This window comes from Macaca fascicularis, chromosome 10, assembly GCF_037993035.2.
Source record: "Macaca fascicularis isolate 582-1 chromosome 10, T2T-MFA8v1.1".
Classification (NCBI taxonomy): Eukaryota; Metazoa; Chordata; class Mammalia; order Primates; family Cercopithecidae; genus Macaca; species Macaca fascicularis.
Window position 1 is genome coordinate 14,083,934 of NC_088384.1, and position 21,941 is coordinate 14,105,874.

Genomic DNA, 21,941 nt, shown 5'->3' on the forward strand with positions numbered 1-21,941 from the left:
CACGGTGAAACCCCGTCTCTACTAAAAGATACAAAAAACTAGCTGGGCGAGGTGGCAGGTGCCTGTAGTCCCAGCTACTCGGGAGGCTGAGGCAGCAGAATGGCGCAAACCCAGGAGGCAGAGCTTGCAGTGAGCTGAGATCTGGCCACTGCACTCCAGCCTGGGCGACAGAGCCAGACTCTGTCTCAAAAAAAAAAAAAAAGAAACCTACATGTCCGATCGGATACATAATATGGGGAGGGAAGTAGAAAACATAATGCTCTCTGACAGTGAATCATGACATCACGGAAAATTAGAAGTTTAGGCCGGGTGGTGGCTCAAGCCTGTAATCCCAGCACTTTGGGAGGCCGAGGCGGGTGGATCACGAGGTCAGGAGACCAAGACCATCCTGGCTAACACGGTGAAACCTCGTCTCTACAAAAAATACAAAAAAATTAGCCGGGCGTGGTAGCGGGTGTCTGTAGTCCCAGCTACTTGGGAGGCTGAGGCAGGAGAACCGCATGAACCTGGGAGGCGGAGCTTGCAGTGAGCCAAGATCACACCACTGCACTCCAGCCTGGGGGACAGAACGAGACTCCGTTTAAAAAAAATTAGAAGCTTACCCTTTTTTTTTTTTTTCTTGCAAAGCAAATCTCTCTTTTTACAGACAAGGAAGCTGGGTTCAGTGAGGGAGGCTGGGAAAGCTGTCAAGCGGCTGCATTGCGGTTTGTGTGGGGGCAGAGGTGGGGTTGCCTCCCCTCTCCCGCTCTGGGAGCGCTGAGGAGCGGGAGGCTGGGCTGGAGGGAGACCAGGAGGATGCTCCGGGCTGGGTGGGGTGGAGCTGGCTGAGGAGTCTTCTGCCTGTTTGTGCTGGGTACTGGGAGATGCAGGCGGGGAGATACCAGGTAGAAGGGGCAAAGTCCTCACTTAGGGACTTGAGGGAGTTAATGTGTAATATTCTAGGATACAAGCTTAACCACGAGGTAAGACCCTAAGCACAGGCCTCCAGGAGCCGCTGGGAGCTGCCACCAGGAGCTGTCACCATGATGGTGAGGACACCAGTTCCCCGATGCCTGCCCCACTCCGTTCATCTTTGTCTTTGCCTGGGTGGGGGCTTTTAGGGAAAACCATCGCTGTTCCTCTCTGGGCCTCAGTTTCCCCATCTGTGCAGCAAACAAGTTGGACAGAAATCTTTTTTTAAAAAACAGCATCTTGGGCCAGCCGCAGTGGCTCATGCCTGTAATCCCAGCACTTTAGGAGGCCGAGGCGGGCGGATCATCTGAGGTTGGGAGTTTGATACCAGCCTGACCAACATAGAGAAACCCTGTCTCTGCTAAAAAAAAAATACAAAATTAGCTAGGCCTGGTGGTGAATGCCTGTAATCCCAGCTACTCAGGAGGCTGAGGCAGGAGAATTGCTTGAACCTGGGAGGCGGAGGTTGTGGTGAGCCGAGATTGCGCCATTGCACTCCAGCCTGGACAATAAGAGTGAAACTCCATCTCAAAACAACAACAACAACAACAACAAAACAACAACAAATACAGCATCTTGTTCTGTCACCAGGTGGAGTGCAGTGGTGGCGATCATAGCTCACTACAGACTTGACCTCCTTGGCTCAAATAATCCTCCCACCTCAGCCTCTTGAGTAGCTGGGACCCCAGGCATGCACCACCACATTGGTTAATTTTGTTTGTTTCTTTTCTTTCTTTCTTTCTTTTTTTTTTTTTGAGACGGAGTCTGGCTCTGTCACCCAGGCTGGAGTGCAGTGGCGCGATCTCGGCTCACTGCAAGCTCCGCCTCCCGGGTTTACGCCATTCTCCTGCCTCAGCCTCCCCAGTAGCTGGGACTACAGGCGCCCGCCACCTCGCCTGGCTAGTTTTTTGTATTTTTTAGTAGAGACGGGGTTTCACCGTGTTAGCCAGGATGGTCTCAATCTCCTGACCTCGTGATCCGCCCGTCTCGGCCTCCCAAAGTGCTGGGATTACAGGCTTGAGCCACCGCGCCCGGCCTTCTTTTCTTTCTTTCTTTCTTTTTTTTTTTTTTTGAGATGGAGTCTCGCTCTGTTGCCCAGGCTGGAGTACAGTGGCCTGATCTCAGCTCACTGCAACTTCTGCTGCATGGGTTCAAGCAATTCTCTGGCCTCAGGCTCCCAAGTAGCTGGTATTATAGGCATGAGCCACTACACCTGGTTAATTTTTTTTTTTTTTTTTAAAGATGGAGTTTCTGTTGCCCAGGCTGGAGTGCAATGGCACGATCTGGGTTCACCACAACCTCCGCCTCCCAGATTCAAGCAATTCTCCTGCCTCAGCCTCTTGAGTAGCAGGGATTAGAGGCATGTGCCACCATACCCAACTAATTTTGTATTTTCACTAGAAACAGGGTTTCTCCGTGTTGGTCAGGCTGGTCTCGAACTCCCGACCTTAGGTGATCCACCCACCTTGGCCTCCCAAAGTGCTGGGATTACAGGCGTGAGCCACCCCACCCATCTTATTTCTTATTTTTTGTAGAGATGCGGTCTCACTATGTTGCTCAGGCTGATATCAAACTCCTGGGTTCAAGGGATCCTCCCGCCTTGGCCTCTCGAAGTGCTGAGATTACAGGTGTAAGCCACCGTGCCTGGCTTCCAGTGATCTTTATAGAGATAAAAAAAATCTCAGTTTGGGCAATATAGTGAGACCTTGTCTGCTACATGTGCATGCCACTATGCCTCGCCTTAAAAAATTAGCTGGGGTTAGCAGCACACTCCTGTAGTCCCAATGACTTGGGAGGTTGAGGTGGGAGGATCACTTGAGCCCAGGAGGTCGAGGCTACAGTGAGCCGTAATTGCACTACTGTACTCCAGCCTGGGCAACAGAGTGAGACCTTGTCTCATAGACACACACAAAATCCAAGTCTTGGAGAGCAAATTGCCCAAGGCCACAAGCTGCAAATTGCAAGTGGTTGAGTAGATTCCCACTGAGGTCTCTGATTCTTTTTTTTTTTTTTTTTTTTTTGGAGACGGAGTCTCGCTCTGTCACCCAGGCTGGAGCGCGGTGGCCGGATCTCTGCTCACTGCAAGCTCCGCCTCCTGGGTTTACGCCATTCTCCTGGCTCAGCCTCCCGAGTAGCTGGGACTACAGGTGCCCACCACCACGTCCGGCTAGTTTTTTGTACTTTTTAGTAGAGACGGGGTTTCACCGTGTTAGCCAGGATGGTCTCGATCTCCTGACCTCGTGATCCGCCCGTCTCGGCCTCCCAAAGTGCTGGGATTACAGGCTTGAGCCACCGCGCCCGGCCTGAGGTCTCTGATTCTTTGCTTCTACAACTGACTCTGCAGCTTTACTGTGTGGCCTTGGCCAAGTCGCTGACCCTCTCTGAGCCCCAGTCTTCCTTACATCTGTGAAATGGGATCACAGGCTGATCTTCTGAGGATTAGATGGTGTATTCATTGCCTAGGGCTGCAGTAACAAACTACCACCAAATTGTGGGTGGTTTCACACAATAGACGTTTGTTCTGTCTTGGTTTTGGTGACTAGAAGCCTAAAACCAAGTGCTATGCTCCTGTTGAAGGTGTTAGGGGAGGGTTCTTTCTTGCCTCTTCCAGCTTCTGGTGGCTCCTGGCATTCCTTGACTTACATCACTCTAATCTCTGCCTCCGACTTCACATGGCCTCCTCTGTGTCTCCGTCTCTGTGTCTGTATTTCTCTCTTCTTATGAGAACACTGCTCGTGTTGGATTTAGGACCAACCCTAAACCAGTTTGACCTCTTAAGTGGATTACACCTGCAAAGGAACTATTTTTAAATAGTTCGCATTGAGGCCGGGTGCAGTGGCTCACACCTGTAATCCCGTCACTTTGGGAGGCCAAGGCAGGTGGATCACCTGAGGTCAGGAGATCAAGACCAGCCTGGCCAACATGGTGAAACCCTGTCTGTACCAAAAATACTAAAAAAAGAAAAAAGAAATAAAATTTAGACACATATTGTGGTGGGCACCCATAATCCCAGCTACTTGGGTGACTGAGGCAGGAGAATCGGTTGAACCCGGGAGGCAGAGGTTGCAGTGAGCCGAGACCGCGCCACTGTACTCCAGCCTAGGTGACAGAGTGAGACTTCATCTCAAAAAAAAAAGGTCACATTGACAGGTTCCAGGTGGACATGAATTTTGGTGGGGCGCTATTCAAGTGCAGGGGGGATGCAGGACGTGAACGTGCCAGGGGTCCTGCGTGGAAGGGTCTATGCCCTCATCACCCTCTGCCTCTCGGGGAGGACTGCTGTGACCACAGACTCTCCCAACCTTCTCTTTCCTGGTCATTCCACCTCTGCCTTTTCTTTCCTCTCTCTCTGTCTCCAGAGGCCACATCATCCAAATTGCTTATATGATAGATAAGGGAACCAGGGCCCAGAAAGGGGCTAGGCTGGTCCCAGGCCCCTCTACCAATTAGGGGCAGAGTCGGCACTAGAGTCTGGGTCCCCAACTCCCCACCCCCCAGCTCTAGGGACGACCCCACCCCCACGAAGTTCTGCCTGTCTCTCTCTGAGACTTTGACTCTTTTGGGTGGGGACAAGGCTCCCAGGCCTGCACCCTCCCATCGCTCTCAGCATCCCTATTTGTCCAAGTGCACCACCGATCCTGGCCTTCCGAGTACCTCTGCCCTGCAGCAGTCCCCACCTCTACCTTGGGGTTCGAGCTTTGCTGTTTCAGCCAGGCAGCCCCCAGGAGCTGCAAGGGGAGTGGGGGTGCTTCTTTTAGCCCAGTCCCAGCTCCCGCACCCCGGCCTGACTGTTGCAGGGCTCGGGGTGTGGGCACAGGCTGCTGGGAGGAGGCAGGGACCCATCTCCTGATGCTTGGTGTTAGACGTGTGTGCGCGCAGGGCATACGTCTGTGAGTGCCTGCTGTGTGGCAGGCACACCTGTGTTCTGCTTCTTGTTTGAGCCCCTTTGGGACTGTCCTCACTGGGTAACCTCATCTCCCAGAGGTAATGCTCTTTGTCAGCGAGAGGCTGATTTTAATCCCATCTGTCTGGCTCCAAAATCTGGACCACCCCCTGTTACGTTAAGTGCAGACGTTGGGGGTTAGGTGTCCAGCCTCCAATCCCCACTTTCTCTAAAGCAGGGAGGTTTTGCCCCCAGGGAACAATGGATCCTGTCTGGAGACATTTTTGCTTGTCACAGCTCAGGGGAGGGTGTCACTGGCATCCAGTGGCTAGACGCCAGGGATACTGCTCAACATCTCACAACACATGGGACAGATCCCAACAAAGAAATGCCTGTCCCAAACGTCCAGAGGCCCAAGGCTGAGAAGCCCTGGTCTGAGCAGCCTCGTGTCTGACATGCTGCCCACTGTCATGGCCCACTGTTCTGGGTTAAGCATTGCTGCCTCCTCCAGGCTTCTCTTCTAAAATGTACTGCCAGGCCGGGCACAGTGGCTCACACCTGTAATCCCAACACTTTGGAGGCTGAGGCAGGAGGATCCTTTGAGCCCAGGAGGTCAAGGCTGGCCTGGACAACATAGTGAGACCCCATCTCAAAAAAAAAAATCAGCTGGGCCAGGTAGGATGCCTGTGGTCCCAGCTATTTGGGGGGCTGAGGTGGGAGGATTGCTTGAGCCCAAGAGGTCAAGGCTGTAGTGAGCTATGATTACATCACTGCACTCCAGCCTGGGTGACAGTGCAAGACCTTTCAAAAAAAAAAAAATGTATTACTGGCTGAGGTGGGAGGATCACTTGAGAGTCAGGAGTTCCAGAGCAGCCTGGGCAGCATAGCAAAACCCTATCTCTACAAAAAATTTAAAAATTAGCTGGGCATGGTGGCACACGTCTATAGTCCTAGCTACTTAGGAGACTGAGGCAGGAGAATCGTTTGAGCTCAGGAGGCTGTGAGGCTGCAGTGAGCTATAATTGTGCTACTGCACTCCAGCTTGGGTGACAGAGTGAGACCCTGTCTCAAAAAAAAAAAAAAAAAAAAAAAAAAAAAAAAAAAAAAAACCAAGAAAGAAAAGGAAAAAAAGTCAGGTGTGGTGTCTCACACCTGTAATCCCAGAACTTTGGGAGGCCCAGCAGGGAGGATCACTTGAGGTCAGGAGTTCGAGGCCAACCAGGCCAAAGTGGTGAAACCCCGTCTCTACTAAAAATATAAGCAAAATTAGCTAGGTGTGGGGGCCTGTAATCTCAGCGACTCGGGAGGCTGAGGCAGGATAATTGTTTGTACCCAGGAGGTGGCAGTTGCTGTGAGCCGAGATCGCACCACTGCACTCCAGCCTGGGCGACAGAGTGAGACTCCATCTCAACATGTCAAAAAAAAAAAAAGAAAAAGAAAAAAAGGAAAAACAAAAGAACTTAACTGCCTGTGGGAGAGTTGGGCAATACCTTACAGTCTCCCCCTATGTGTAGCCAGTGTATCACTTCCTCCTCTGCAGAGAGGAGGTGGCTGCCAGTGAGAGGGCACTAAGGGTCTTCCCATGGCCACTGTCCTTGACTTCTGGCAGATTGCCCCAGTTCAATGAGCTCATTCAGGGCATCTCAGATTATGCTCTTTCTGGAAAAAAAAAAAAAAAAGAAAAAAGTCAGTGAGCAGAACTCCTACAATGTAAAAGTGTCCTCTTATAAGTTGTTCTAAATCTTTGGTGCCTGTTGCATCCTGGTCAGAGCAACCCTTGCACTCTGGTCATAGATGTGAAAACTGGTCTTCGGTAATGAGGTTTTTTTTTTTTTTTTAGACAGTCTTGCTCTGTCGCCCAGGCCAGAGTACAGTGGCACAATCTCAGCTCACTGCAACCTCCACCTCCCAGGTTCAAGCGATTCTCCTGCCTCAGCCTCCCAAGTAGGTAGGACTACAGACACCACCACCACGCCTGGCTAATTTTTATAGTTTTGGTAGAGACGGGGTTTTGCCATGTTGGCCAGGCTGATCTCAAACTACTGACCACAGGTGATCCACCCGACTCGGCCTCCCAAAGTGCTGGGATTATAGGCGTGAGCCACCACACCCAGCCTTGGGTAATGAGCTTTGAAAACCCAGCTTAGAAATCTTCCCTAGTAACCACGTGAGGCTAGAGGAGGCTCTGCTGTACAGAAATTCAGGTGCTACTTTCCTGTGGAAAATAAGGAGCAGATGAATCATAACAACAAGTAATCAAAATGATGGTCATTCGGGCAGACCACTGTCCAGAAAAAAAAGAAAAAATTTAAAAAAGAAAATTAAGGCTGAGCTTGGCTTGCACCTGTAATCCCAGCACTTTGGGGAGCTGAGGCGGGCAGATCAGTTGAGGCCAGGAGTTTGAGACCAGCCTCGCCAATATGGTGAAACCTCGTCTCTACTAAAAATACAAAAATTAGGCATGGTGGTACATGCCTGTAATCCCAGCTACTCAGGAGGCTGAGGCAGGAGAATCGCTTGAACCCGAGAGGTAGAGGTTGCAGTGAGTTGAGATTGCACCATTGCCTGGGCGACACAGCAGGACTCTGCTAAAAAAAAAAAAAAAAACTACACACACACACACACACACACACACACAAAACAAAAAAGGAAAAGGAAATTAAAACAATAAATGATGGTGGCTCTTTGATTTGCTGTTGGTCTATGTGAGGCCCTGTGCATGGGATTTCACAAACATGTTCTTGAATCCTCTCAAAACCAGCTTGAAGGTTGGTGGCGTCTCCCTGGTGTGACAGGGTGTGTCATACATCTGGCGTTCAGCAACAACAACAAAAATATAGAAATGGGGGTCTCGCTATGTTGCCCAGGCTGGTCTCCAACTCCTGGGCTCAAGGGACTCTCTTGTCTCAGCCTCCCGAGTAGCTGGAATGCAAGTACACACTTCCACACCCAGGCTAGCAACTGTTTTCTAAATGAATAAATCAAATTAGTCAATTTTACAGAAGGGGAAAATGAGGCTTGGAGAGAGACTTTGATGGACATATTCAGACATGGGACTTGCGGAGTTTTATAGTTTTATAGATTCTTAGTTTTTTTTCTTGTTTTTTTTTTTTTGAGACAGAATCTTGCTCTGTCACCTAGGCTGGAGTGCAGTGGCGTGATCTTGGCTCACTGTAACCCCTGCCTCCCAGCCTCAAGCAATTCTCCTGCCTCAGCCTCCCAAGTAGCTGGGACTATAGATGCGTGCTACCATACCTGGCTAATTTTTGCCTTTTTAGCAGAGACGAGGTTAAATGTTAGGCAGGCTGGTGTCGAACTCCTGACCTCACGTGATCCGCCTGCCTCGACCTCCCGAAGTGCTGGGATTACAAGTGTGAGCCACTGAGCCCGGTCTTTTTTTTTTTTTTTTTCTTTGAGATGAAATTTCACTCTTGTCACCCAGGCTGGAGTACAATGGTACGATCTCGGCTCATGGCAACCTCCACTTCCAGGGTTCAAGTGATTCTCCTGCCTCAGCCTCCCGAATAGCTGGGATTACAGGTGCCCGCCACCACGCCCAGGTAATTTTTGTATTTTTAATAGAGACGAGGTTTCACCACGTTGCCCAGGCTGGTTGCAAACTCCTGACCTCAGGTGATCAGTCCATCTCGGCCTCCCAAAATGCTGGGATTATAGGCGTGAGCCACTGCACCTGGCCAGATTCTTAGTTTTGGATGGGCCAAGACCTCGTGCCTCTGATACAGTCATTTTCCATATCATATTTTTGTTTCTGGCGTTCTGCAGAGGGCAGCGTGATTTAATCACTTGAACACTTTGTGGAACTGGGCAGGAAGCACTCTGTCCATTTCATCGATGGGCAAACTGAGCCTCCCCCAACTGGGCCCTGTGCCTCCTCGGGTTGGGGTGGATAACAGCAAAACAGTGCAGGGAGTGGGGAAGCTCTGGGAGGCCTTGATCAGAGCGCTCTGGCTCTGCTACTTTCCAGCTTGGTGGCCTCCTGCATCCTCATGTGGGCAGGGGAGTTATGAGACCTGCTGCTGGGTTGGGATGAGGTGGATGAAGGTGCTGGGCAAGTGTGGGATTGATTTTCTGTGGGGACTCGAGTGGAATGTTTCTCTGTTGGCTCAGGGGGAACTTGAGGTTAAGAACATGGACATGAAGCCGGGGTCAACCCTGAAGATCACAGGCAGGATCGCTGATGGCGCTGATGGGTGAGCAAGGTTTCAGGGTGGGGGGAGCCTGCAGGCCTGGAACAGGCAAGGCGGGAGGGGCGGGAGGGGCGGGCAGGGCAGCCCTGTGAACTGGTCAGGCAAGAGGGACTTCAGGCCAATGGGCCCTTTTTCACACCCTTCTCCCCACACCCCTGTTGGCCCCCACTTCATGTCTGAGGCTAGGTTTGGGGACCTGAAGAATTTCAGAGTTGATGCCATATGCTCTGTTCTTTTGCCCCAACAGCCATTGAAAGGGAAGGTGGAGAAGTCCCTGGAACTCTGCCTGGCCCCCTGCGGGGCAGGTGCCTCTAGGGAACCCCCAAATCCCCAGAGACACCACCCTCTTTACCCAGTGGAATGGCCACAGGCTGGCCTTTCATGCTCATTAAACCTGGGCAGCCACCAGGGAAGGCTGAGTGGTCTCGCTGGCATCCTCTTGGTTAGAACCAGAGGCCTCACCGCCTCCGTGAGTCACAATCCAGTGAAGGGCTGTCTCGCCTGCAGAACATGTTAGTGCCATCTTGGAACTATGCTTTATCTACTATTTTTTTTTTTTTTTTTTTTTTGAGATGGAGTCTCGCTCTGTCGCCCAGACTGGAGTGCAGTGGCCGGATCTCAGCTCATTGCAAGCTCCACCTCCCGGGTTTATGCCATTCTCCTGCCTCAGCCTCCCGAGTAGCTGGGACTACAGGCACCTGCCACCTCACCCGGCTAGTTTTTTGTATTTTGTAGTAGAGACGGGGTTTCACTGTGTTAGCCAGGATGGTCTCGATCTCCCGACCTTGTGATCCGCCCGTCTCGGCCTCCCAAAGTGCTGGGATTACAGGCTTGAGCCACCACGCCCGGCCCTATGCTTTATCTACTTTTGATTAGAGAGGGGGCGGGCAGATGCACATCATAGGAGCTAAGAGAAAAGTGACTTCTTTCTCCTACTTGGGCCCCTCAAGTTTGCCAAAATGTGTGGTACCCTTGGTCTGAGACTCCCGAATGAAGGCACCCCATGACCCAGAATGCCCCACTTTCAGGAACCCTGCAGGTCGAGGCCAGGATCCTGTGGTGATCTTGCCTAGAAGTCATACAACCCCGGTTGCATACCTGTAGTGACGGGGAGCTCACCACCTTAGGTTGGCTGTTTGTGGCTAAATTTAACAGGTCTTCAGATATCTAATAGATAGCATTTCTCTCTCCCAGGAGAGCCACCCCCAATTCCTGAAGCTGTCAATATAAGTTACCCTTCTCTCAACAACTTGATCCCTGCTCCAAATGGAATGTGCTACCACAGTGCTAAGTCTGAGCAGGTTGTTACCTCCCTTGTTTTAGGGCACAGATCTCAACTAACACAAGCTTTGGTTCTTCCAGCTTGTGGCCAACCAAGATCCTCTAACCCAAGCTGCTTTATCCAGGCCTGAGCCCTGAACCTCACCTGCTACCCCTTCTCCTACAGCTTTGTAATTAACCTGGGCCAGGGGACAGACAAGCTGAACCTGCATTTCAACCCTCGCTTCAGCGAATCCACCATTGTCTGCAACTCACTGGATGGCAGCAACTGGGGGCAAGAACAACGGGAAGATCACCTGTGCTTCAGCCCAGGGTCAGAGGTCAAGGTGAGGTCAAGAGGGGAAAGGGCACTGGGGATGATGTCAAGGGGAGGGCCCAGATGGAAGGGAGCCTGGCCTGGACACAGGCGCTGGCCTTGTTTGAGCCATCAGGCACTGCCCTGGTCCATTTCCAGGGCCTCCTGCCTCCTTGACATCCTCCTTTCCACAGTTCACGGTGACCTTTGAGAGTGACAAATTCAAGGTGAAGCTGCCAGATGGGCACGAGCTGACCTTTCCCAACAGGCTGGGCCACAGCCACCTGAGCTACCTGAGCGTGAGGGGCGGGTTCAACACGTCCTCTTTCAAGTTAAAAGAATAAAAGACTAACAACCGAGATTCCCCGTCTGAGGTCTGAGTCACAACAGGATCAACAGCCCTTGGGTCCTGGGTGTGTCCCCCTATCTCTACCTGCAGTTCCTGCCCCAAGGCTAAAAGCAAACAAAATAATCCATTTTTATGGAGTCTCCCTGTGGCAAGAACTGCGGTTCAAGACTTCTTTCTCTCCTGAGTCCCTCGAGTTTACCAAAACATGGGATACCTCTGGTCTGAGGACCTCTGAATGCAGGCACCCCATGATCCAGAATGTCCCGCTCTCAGGGATCCTGAGGTCCCGTAGTGATCCTGCCACACATCCTCTGGTTGCACACCTCTAGTGACAGGGAGCTCACTACCTGACGTTGGCTGTTTGTGGCTAAATTTAACTGGTCTTCTGATACCTAAGGAGGGCATTTCTCTTTCTATGCGTTTTAATGCTCCTGGCATTTCCAAGATACTGAGGAGGAAACTGAGATACGAGGACACCCGGCTGCCACGTTGGGAGGCTGAGACATGCTCCCAACAGTTCTACGCACTTGTTCCTGTCTACTTGCCCCCACTATCGCCAGAGCAAATGCCACGCTACTCTGTGGGATTATGGGACAGACACCAGTCCCAGGCACCTGGGCCAGGAGCTGTTCCCGGAACTGCAGATAAGGCTCCCACCTGGGTCTCTTATCTCAGGGGCATTCCAGCCTGGTTACTCATTACCCTCCCCTTGGTGTGTCTACTTCCCTCCCCTGCTGGGGGCCTTGATTGGGGGGGGGTCCTTGGCTTTCTAAACTCCCTGGAGGGGAGGGGACTGAAGCAAGTAGAGCTGATGCTGTTCTCCCTGGTCCCCAAGCATCTTGCAGGACACCTTTTATCAAAACAGCCTTATTTAATCAGGCCCCAGAGGCAAGTCTGGGGTATACAGGCAGGTGGGATTCCTCCCCGGGAGGTCATACCTGACCTTTCTGGGGTAAGAGGGAGGCTGGGGCGGGGATGTTGGGGAAGCGGCCTGGGAGAGGGCTGTCAGGGTTACAGCGGGGACGCTCTGGGATGAGCTGGGGGCAGGCGGTTCCTTTGGGAGGTGGGACAATGGCCCTGTGTGGTACACTCCCTGCCCCCCACCCCCCACAGGCAGCTTAGTCTGGCACGAAGGCCACACTGTGAGGCTGGGCCCTCCAGCTGGTGGGGGTGGCGTGGAGTGGGGCCTAAGGAAGAGCTATTAGGTCCAGAGTGGCAGTGGGAGGAGGTGGTCAGCTTGGCAGGGCCTCTGGGAGCATCCAAGTCCCAGAGCAATCCTGGCCTTCCCTGTCTTCCCTCCCATGTCTGTCCTGCAGAGGTGGAGAGGGGTTTAGGGGCAACTCGGCTTCTCCCCTCTCTGGTCTGGTAGGAACCAGCTGTTAGGTGAGGGGCCGGCTCTGCACCTAGGTGGGGCCCCGGGACCATGTCCCAGCCCCTCACACCTTGACCTCATCATCCTCCTCAGCATCCGCAAATTCAAAGGTGTTTGCTTGCACCGTGCTGGGCACCGGGGTCCTGCTGTGTGCCTGGGGTGCCCTCCACTCTTCATCCAGGCTCTCCCAGGAGGCCCGGGCTTGGGGCAGCACCTCCACCCGCTCCTGCCGCGCATCCATCTCCGGGTAGTGGCGGCCACCACCCCAGCCTGCTCCCCAGTGCCTGCCGAGGGCAAGGCCAGCAGGTCCTCGTGGACCCCCTCCCACTGGGCTGGCCTTCACCTCAGCCACTGGGCCCAACCCAGCTGTTACCCCATTGGGACAGTGTCCATGGGGTGTGGAGCTTGTGGCAGGGGCTGGAGGGTTTGCAGCAGGACCCAGGGGGGTTGTGGCAGGGGCTGGGGGGTTTGCAGCAGGACCCGGGGGGTTTGCGGCAGGGGCTGGGGGGTTTGCGGGAGGGGCCGGGGGGTTTGCGGCAGGGGCCGGGGGGTTTGCGGCAGGGGCTGGAGGGTTTGCAGCAGGGGTTGGGGGGTTTGCAGCAGGGGCTGGAGTCTCAGCTGCAGGGGCTTCCGCGAGGCTCATGACCCCTAGCAGCTCGCTGAGGAGTGAGGGCCCAAGGTCGAGGTCCAGGCGGAAGGACAAGAGAGAGTCTGAGCGGCGAAGCCCGGGCTCAGAGGGGAAGGAACCATCCCGGTCTCGGTCATGCGGCTTTTCCGAGCGGGGCAGGCGGGAGATGGTGCAGAACCCAGAGTCCAGGCCTAGAAGAGAAATGGGCAGTGGGCTCAGAGCTGGGGTCCCTCACCAGGAATTCAGGAGGGGAGACAGGAACAGTCCTGGCTTGCTGTGTGGCTTCTGGCTAGTCCCTCCCCTCTCTGGCCTCAGTTTCTCCCATCTTTCCAATAGAATATGCTCCATGGTCACCTGTGTGATCTTCCTGTCTACCCTGAAAGCTGAAAATCATCATTATCCTCATTTCCATTATGCAGATGAGGAAAGTGAGGCTCAGTTTGGGATGGGGCGAAGGGGCTAGCCCAAGGCCATAGAAGTCTGATGAGGTGAAATCAAGCCTGGAGCTCAAATCTCCTCTCAGTCCCAATTGTGACCTCAGCCATGGCCACCGGCTCCCTGCCATGACCCTGGTTGATGGCTGCAGGTGAACCCATAGCACGTGGGCTGGTTTGTGGACACAGGATGGGACCAGCAGCCAGGGTCTGACTGTATAGAAATGAAGGACAGATATGTGCCTTCCCAAAGTCATCTAGTCCAGCCCATGCTTCCAGGACTACAGACCTGAGACAGAATCGAGTTTCTGTGGACCAGTCCTCAGTGTGTTTCTGAGCAGCTGCCTGGGGCAGTGGCGTTAGAGCGTTTGCCCCAAATGCCGCAAGGCAGGGAGTGGCCACCAGGTGGCAGCAGGGGCCCATGGTTCTCAGGTGAACTCTGCCCAAACCGCCAAGGTGGCACTTCTGGCTGGGCAAGAAGGCCCCTGAGTTGTGGTCCCTGTGAGTGGTTTTCCAAATTTGTCGAGTTACAGGAAACCAAGTTCAGATAACAACAGCTCCAGTGTCCTGAGCACCTACTATGTACCAGTCCCCCTACGCCTCCCCTGGCACTGAATCTTAGCAATGACCCCGAGAGAATCATTATCCAGGTGAGGACTTGAACTTACAGAGGTCAGTTGACTTCCTGAAAATCAGGCAGAACTGGATTGGAATCCAGAGCCCAGGCCCTTCACCTCTCCATGATATCATTCCAACATGAGGGGAAGGCTTTGGTTGAAGGGGGCAAGAATGGGTGGATGAGTGGTTCAGTCGAGGCCCAGAGAGGGGGACGTGCTTGCCCAGGTCACATAGCAAGTAAGGGGCAGCCAGAACTCAAACTCCACCTCCTCACTCTCAACCTCAGGTGTTCTGGGAAGTCAGCTTGTTCCCACCACTGCACCCCCTCCCCATCCTTGATGTGGGGTTTGGGCCTGCCTTCTGTGGTGAGACCAACGGACCCGGGCAACAGAGCTCACTTGGAGTTTGGAGGAACCACTGAACCCCTCTGGGCCTCAGTCTCAGCCTCTGAAAAGTGGGCCAAGATAACCCAGGCCCTCACCGTAGCTGGAGTGGCCGTCCATGGAGCTGCTGGGGCTGCCGTCGAAACTGAGCTTGCCAACCACGAGGCTGTCATAGGCGGCCTGGTTGAGCTGGGGCAGGGAGATGGCATTCTTGATGATGGGGGAGATGGCCGGTGGAGCCGGGGAGGGTGCAGGGGGAGACGCCATCCTCCGGGGGGGCGCCCCCACCCTCCGCACCAGCTGCAGCTTCTTGGCCAGGAAGTTGCGGGGTGAGCGATGGGTGCCCCTGGAGCTGCCACCGTGGTTGCTGAGGAAGGAGGTGTCCCCGAAGACGTCCCCACCACGGCCCACATGCATGGTGTGGCGGAAGTCCCCGAGCGGGGGGCTGATCATGTCTGCAGTCAGCCGCCTCTTTCCCTGTGAACTGGACCCCCATACCACAGGCGAGAGCTTGCCCAGGCTCATGGTGGGGGCGCTGCCGCCACCCTGGGGGCCGGGCATCAGCTCTGGCCGCTCACAGCTGCTAGTCCATGTCCACCAGGGGCCGGGGGAGGGAGGTGGGCCGGGCTCGGGATGGCTGCTCAGCTCCTTTGCCCTGGCGGAAGCTGTAAATGACGCTGTCCTAAAGTGAGGTCACCGAATGCTGAGGCTGTGGGGGGTCCATGGCTCGCCTCTCCCCGGGGCCGGCTGCCAGCCCCCCGGAAGCAGCTGTAGATGTTCAAGCGTAGAGAAAGCACCCCCGCGGTGGTCGGCTTCTCTCCTGCCCAGGGGTGGAGACCTGGAAGGAAGACAGAAAGGGCGGTGATGGCAAGCCCAGGACAGAGGAGGAAATCTGGGGTCCAAACATTAGTAGCTGAAGAGGATAGATCATCACACCCCACCACATGGATAGAGGCCCCCAACTGATATGGGGCAGAAGCTAGGCACAAGGGGACCCGAGTGAGTCTGTGTATAGAAAGTTCAAGAACACAGCCAGGCGCAGTGGCTCACGCCGGTAATCCCAGCACTTTGGGAGGTTGAGGTGGGTGGCTCAACTGAGATCAGGAGTTCAAGACCAGGATGGCCAACATGGGGAAACCCCGTCTCTACTAAAAATACAAAACTTAGCCGGACATGGTGGTGCGCGCCTGTAATCCCAGCTACCCGGGAACCTCCAGCAGGAGAATCACTTGAACCAGGGAGGCAGAGGTTGCAGTGAGCTGAGATCGCACTACGACACTCCAGCCTGGGCAACAAGACCAAAATTACGTCTCAAAAAAAAAAAAAAAGAAAAGAAAAAAAAAGAAAGTTCAGTAACAGGCAAAACCAATTGATGCCATTAGCAATCAGAATGATAGCAGCCTCTGAGCAGGTACTGACTCAACAGGGGACGAAGAATTCATCAAGCTATACACTTAAACCATGTATGAGGGAAAAATAGAAGCGCTCATTCCAAGTCTGAGCAACGTAATGAGACCTGGTTTTCACAAAACATTTTTAAAAAATTAGTTGGGTGTGGTGGTGTGTGCCTGTGGTCCTAGCTACTCAGGAGGCTAAGAAGGGAAGATCCCTTGAGCCCAGGAGGTCAAGGCTGCAGTGAGCCATGATTGTGTCACTGCACTCCAGCCTGGGCGACAGAGCGAGACCCTGTCTCAAAAAAAAAAAAGAAAAGAAAAAAGTGCTTATTCTGCAGGGCCCACTTATGAAGCACTTACTAAGTGCCAAGACCTCACCTGCCTCATCGTTTAAACCCACATAATACTTCTGAGGGGCTGGGCGTGGTGGCTCACGCCTGTACTCCCAGCACTTTGGGAGGCCGAGGCGGGGGAATCACGAGGTCAGGAGTTAGAGACCAGCCTGGTGGTGCTGGTCTCCACCATGGTGAAACCCCGTCTCTACTAGAAATATAAAAAATTAGCTGGGCATAGTGGCGGGCACCTGTAATCCCAGCTACTCAGGAGGCTGAGGCAGGAGAATTGCTTGAACCCAGGAGGCGGAGGTTGCAGTGAGCCGAGATTGCACCACTGCACTCCAGCCTGTGCGACAGAGCGAGACTCTGTCTCACAAACAACGACAACAACAACAAAAACATTACTCCTGAGGGCAGCATGGTATCAGTTAGAGAGGGGAAACTGAGGCACGAAGTGAAGTAACTTGCCTGAGGCTACATAGCAAGACATGGTGAAACAGGCCCCACATCCCAGAGCCCTGGGGCCCCAGGCTACTCTGCCTTCTGCTGAGTAACTGAGTCAGTCACCTCCCTTCTCTGTGCATTAAAATCTCTGCCACCCAGCGAAGCCAGGAGGGAACAGATGCCTCACCAAGGCTTTGTGAAGCTGGGTAAACAGCCAGAGCAGAGGTTCCTCCAAACCATCCACCTTCAAGGAGCTTCCTGGAATAAGGATCCTGTGGTCAAAAGTGGCTTTTTCCAGCTGCCTCCTCCATGCGTGAGCATATTCAAGGCTCTGAGAAGGCCCGCAGGAAAAGACTTGATCACAGTTTGTCAAATTGATGTAGGAGCCTTGTTGTCCGGGAGCAAGCTTTGGAAAAAGCTCAGCTGGTGCCAAAAGCTATTTCTTGCCCATCTCTCCCTTCCTGATTCCCCATCCCCACCATACACACAATCTTCCCCAGCTCCAGCCTCTTTAAGCATTTCTTGTTCTGACCCCTTTCCTTCTGACCCCTTTTCTTCTAGTATCATACAAAGTCCAGGCTACAGCGCACCTGTGATCCTATGCTTTTCCTGTGGCCCACTGAGGGCAAAGCTGGCTCAAGGTCAGATCCACAGAGCTAGTCGAGACTTGAACTCAGAGCCTCTGACTCACATAAGTCCTTGACTGGCTTGTGGAGCCCTGTCTCACCTCCTGAGATCGGCAATGCACTTGGAGGGTGGGGCAGTCGCCTGGATTCTCCTGCCTTTCTCCCTGGGGCATCCAGCTTGGGCTCTGCACTTAGCAAGTGCCAAATCAATGCCAGCTGAATCACAGATCTCCATGATAATCTGCATGCCAAAACATCACCCTGGTCCATTCTGAGAGTGGGAGGGCAGGCTGGGCTCGGTGTCCTCACGGTGTGACCTTGGGCAAGTCACCTACCTACACAGACCTGGGACCTCAGCTGATGAAAGTCAATAGTGATCCTTAACAAGAACACCCACATCTCAGCCTTCTTCCTTTTTAAAAACCATTGCTGCCACCTCCAAGCATAAACATCTCAATACTGCCCTTCTAGTGTTATTTGAAATTCAAAATAGGTTAAATAACAAGATAAGAACAAAGAAGCCAATAGGACAAAGCTAGCTTTGTTTTCTGACTACATTCTCCTCCCTTCCCACCATCTGATCCTCCCCCAACCCTAACTCCTCCCCCTTGGAGGGGAGGAACTTCTGAATCATCTTTGTCCCTCCCTGGCACCCCCGGCACCGAGAAGTCCTCGTGGAATGTTTGCTGAAGTTCTGAAGCGCTCCACAGTTGGCCAACCATTACATGATGTCATCTGATTCTCCAACAACCCTGCAAAGCCACAGCTTGGCCCATCTGACAGGCAGCGCTGAGGTTCGGAGGGAAGGGAGACCTGTCCAACGTTACGTGACAGGTTCATGGCAGGGCCAAGTTTCCCTGCTCAGCAGGGATTAACGATGCATCTCTAGGGGAAGGAATGGGAGTGGGGAGGGTGTTCCTCTGTAAAAAGCCCTGTAGAAGGGTCTGCCATGTGGCCTCACCCACTTGCTCCCACCCCAGCTCCCTGTTTTTTTTTTTTTTTTTTTGATGCAGGGTTTCACTCTGTCACCCAGGCTGAGTGCAGTGGCTCCATCACAGCTAACTGCAGCCTCGAACTCCCAGGCTCAAGCGATCCTCCCACCTCAGCCTCCTGAGTAGCTGGGACTACAGGCGCATACCACCATGTTCAGCTAAGTTTTTCCACTTTTTGTAAGGACAGGGTCTCACTCCATTGCCCAGGTTGGTCTCAAATTCCTGAACTCAAGCCATCCTGCTGCCTCAGCCTGCCAAAGTGCTGGGATTACAGGTGTGAACCACCACACCTGGCCTCCCTGACTTCTTGAGGCAGCACCTCTTCTCCCAGCAAAAGGGGCTCCTCCCCCCTGAACCCCCATGGCCACTTTTGACTTGGGGCACCAGCTTCCTCCCCAATCTTGTGATGATCCCATCTTTCAAATGTTTCTGGGCACCCCCCAATAGTACCCATCCCCCACGCCACCCTGCCTACTGCAGTATAGAGACTCTGCAGGGCTGTGGAGCTGAGGGCAGGGTACTGGGACCTGCCTCCCCATGTGGAAAACGGGAACAGCACACCAGACAGTTCCCCTCCCAGGGGAGTTGCAAGGGTAGAAAATGTAATGAAACCCTCAGATGCTGGATAGAGCAGGGCAGCTATGGGTTCAAATCTGACACCTTTACACTAACATCTCTCATTCCAGGGACCCCTGGTGGCAGCCACGTGACACTTGCTGCCAACCACAGGGCACTGCTGGCCATCAGGTGTGCCTCACCTGGCACTAGGAGTAAGCACGGCTCCAAGTGTCTTGGTGCCAGGCTCACCTCCCCTCACCTGCCCAGGAATACCACCCGTTAGTATTGAGAACACCCCTTTTACAGATGGAAAAAACAAAACTTAGAAAGGAGACATTTACCCTCAATCACAGGCCAGCATCGCTGATAAATGCCCCAGGGTGGGGGTGAAGACGATGGGGAATGGGGAAGAGGATTTGGAGGGCTTGGATGCCCAGTGCTGAGCACGGTGTGGGGTGCAGGTGCAGGCCTGGGAAGACAGGAGACCAAGCTCTGCAGATTCAGCGTCTGTGACCTGGGCAAGGAGGTCATCACACAGCTTCAGTGTCCCTGGAGTCCTTATATTTACCCTATAGAGGATAGTCAGGGCCTGGGCGCATGGCCTGAGCTCACTCAATGGTGGGAATGACGCAAGAACAAGTTTTGGAGCCAGGATCCGGCCAACAGGGGCCGCTGTGGAGGCACATGTGGTCGCGGGGAGGCCAAGGGCCGCTCTGAAGGAGAGCGGGGACGGCTGCAGCCTGGCATTCACCTGGGGGTCACCCGCAGGCCGCAGTGCTGGCCAGGGGCCCACGTCTCATCCTGGAGGTCACTGCTCGGGTGCACACAGCCCCCTTCCTGCGGGCATCCAGCTGGGTGATGCCCCCGCCCTCTACCGCTGGACAGCGGGTCCCTGTCTTGGTTACGGCAGCTCCCCCAAACTTGCTCTGGTCCCTGGGTTAAGGGGTTAACCCGGGCGGCTGGCTTCTCCTTCCCCTCAAAGTCCAGACGCTTCAAGGTGGAGAGACGGGGAAACAGGCCAGAACGGGGTAGCTAGTTGTTCTCAGTCGCGCTAGGGGACCCGGTCCTCCGTATTCCAAGGGGGGCACCGTGGGCCATTGGGGAGCGACGGGAAAAGTGGAAAGGAGACGCGCTTCGTGCCCACCGCCCCGAGTTAGAGCCAAACCAGCCGTGGACCAGGCGAGGAGGAGCGGCTGCGAGCTGCGTCTCGGGTTCCCGCGCCACGTTTCGTGTCGCTGCTGCCTCCCGGCCAGTCCTCTCTCCTCTCTAAGCCTCAGTTTCCCGGTTAGGAAAGGGGCTTCGAATCTTGCGGGTCTGGCACGGCTGGGGCAAAGGCAGAACAATCTGGAGGGCGACAGGGATTGGAAGTCCGGGAAAAACTTCGACCACCCAACGTTCCCTGGGGGGACGCGGTAGCCTGGGGCTCAGGACGCGGAGGGTCGCTCCGCGGGGGAAGGGGACGGCCAGCTGTCTTGGCCAGAGGGGAACCGGACGGGATGACCTCATCCGCGACTCCAGCCTGGAATGCGGCGGTCGGGGAGGGGGCAGGGTGCCTGTCCATCTCCCCGGGTCCCCCACCCCCCACTTCCCGCTCTCCGCGTGGGCCTCGGCGGAGGGGATACATTCCGCCGCGTCGCCCGCTCCCCGCCCCTGCCCTTCCTTCCCCCGCGCAGGAAGGCGCGGAGACAGCCCTCGCTCTGTCCCTCGGCTCGCCCCCTCCTCACGCAGTTTGGCCGCTGAGTTTCGTCCGATCCTCTGCCCCCTCCGCCCGCCCGGAATGGGACACGAAGCCCGAAAGTTCGGAGTTTCCCCGCGCGGCTCCTCGGCCGCGCCCGGCCTTCCCGTGGGCACCCGGGGGCGCCTCTCCCGGGCGGGTCCGGTCCCCGTCCCGGCCCCGAGAGCCTAGGAGGGTGCAGAGCCCTCGCAGGCGCTCGGACTCGCCGGCCTCCACGGCCTCCGCCCCGAGGACCCGCGCGCCCCAGCTGTTACCTGGCTTCGCGAGCCCCGGGGGCGCGGGACGAGGGTGGACTAGTCCTGCAGCGGCGGCGGCCGCGCGTCCCGGCTGGCAGCCCGGGAGAGTCGCTGGGCCGGTCTGCGCCGCCCTGGCCGCGGGCTCCGCGGGCTGGATCCGGGGGCGGGGGCGGGGTGTGGGCGCTCCCGCCTCCCGCCCCTCTCCTCCCGCCAGCGGGCGGGGCCCGGCCCCCTCCCCGGCCCCCTCCTCGGCACCGTCCTCGCCGCCGCCGAGAGCTGGCGGGGACGCGACTGGGGGGCCAGGCCAGGCCTCTCTCCTCGCCACCCCGGCCAGGGTCAGATGAGGAACGTGCGGGCTGCCCCGGGGAGGCGACTCCGGTCCCCGGCCGCCAACCCCTCCTCCACCGGTTCCCCGCGTGGCCTTGGGGCGTCCAGGCCTGATGAACTCTCCTCCCTCCTGGGCCCTCCAGCAGCGCCCTGCGGGAGTTTGGGGAATCGGGAAGCTCGATCGGAGGCCCTGAATGCCTGGGCCTTTAAACTTTGATGTTTACAAGCATGACATGCCCACTCCTTTCCTCCGGATTCTCTTTCCCTTCCAGCCGGTACAGGCCTCGCGGTGCCCAGGAGGAAGACAGCCACACTGGGGCGACTGGTAGAGTCAAGGCCGGGACCCTGGAGCCGGACAGCCTGGGCTCCTGTCCTGCCTCAGTCACTACTTACCTTTCTCTGCCTCAGTTTCCTGATCTGAAAGTGGGATAGATAATAGCAGCATCAGATGTTGTGTCAAGTGTCCCCTGCTCCAAGAGCACCTAGGAGGCTTGCTTGGCAGGTAAATGAGGTCAGATCCCGCCCCCCCACCTCCATGGGGGGGGGGCAAGGAATCAGCCATACCCGGGACCCTGTGCCATCATCAAGGAGGGGAGATAGATTCTGGCCCCCGCCTCCTGTTGTCGTGCCCTCCTCTGACTACTCTCCTCTGACTATAGAGTCCTCGGGCTGTCAGGGCACAGGGAGGTCCATAACACTGCCTGAGGTCCTGGGGCCTCAGGAAAGCTTCCTAGAGGAGATGATACCGGAGTTGTCTTTTTTTTTTTTTTTTTTTTTGGCGGAGTCTCGCTCTGTTGCTCAGGCTGGAGTGCCTTGGCACAATCTCGGCTCACTGCAGCTTCCACCTCCCCGGTTCAAGCGATTCTCCCTCAGCCTCCAGACTAGCTGGGAT

General features: G+C 55.1%; 2 protein-coding genes across 10 annotated transcripts; one reads left to right on the plus strand and one right to left on the minus strand.

Annotated features, from left to right (window-relative positions):
- The first annotated feature begins 976 nt into the window (after positions 1–976).
- LGALS2 (galectin 2) lies at positions 977–10,975 on the plus strand. Of its 6 annotated transcripts, none has more exons than XM_074003826.1 (5): positions 977–1,028; positions 8,277–8,394; positions 8,963–9,045; positions 10,490–10,649; positions 10,778–10,975. In XM_074003826.1, exons 3-5 carry the CDS (start codon positions 8,984–8,986, stop codon positions 10,793–10,795), a joined length of 240 nt encoding a protein of 79 aa, XP_073859927.1. In that variant the 5' UTR covers positions 977–1,028; positions 8,277–8,394; positions 8,963–8,983; the 3' UTR covers positions 10,796–10,975. The 6 variants fall into 6 exon arrangements, with proteins under 6 accessions (XP_073859927.1, XP_065378234.1, XP_065378235.1 ...); XM_065522162.2 differs by having other exon boundaries at positions 10,813–10,975; XM_065522163.2 differs by having other exon boundaries at positions 8,326–8,394.
- Positions 10,976–11,818: 843 nt separating this feature from the next.
- CDC42EP1 (CDC42 effector protein 1) lies at positions 11,819–20,845 on the minus strand. Of its 4 annotated transcripts, XM_065522160.1 has the most exons (5): positions 20,741–20,845; positions 19,093–19,265; positions 16,763–16,833; positions 14,501–15,240; positions 11,819–13,158 (listed from the first exon to the last, which is right to left on the minus strand). In XM_065522160.1, exons 4-5 carry the CDS (start codon positions 14,961–14,963, stop codon positions 12,404–12,406), a joined length of 1,218 nt encoding a protein of 405 aa, XP_065378232.1. In that variant the 5' UTR covers positions 14,964–15,240; positions 16,763–16,833; positions 19,093–19,265; positions 20,741–20,845; the 3' UTR covers positions 11,819–12,403. The 4 variants fall into 4 exon arrangements, with proteins under 4 accessions (XP_065378232.1, XP_045219619.2, XP_045219617.2 ...); XM_045363684.2 differs by lacking the exon at positions 19,093–19,265; XM_045363682.2 differs by lacking the exon at positions 16,763–16,833.
- Between the last annotated feature and the right edge of the window lie 1,096 nt (positions 20,846–21,941).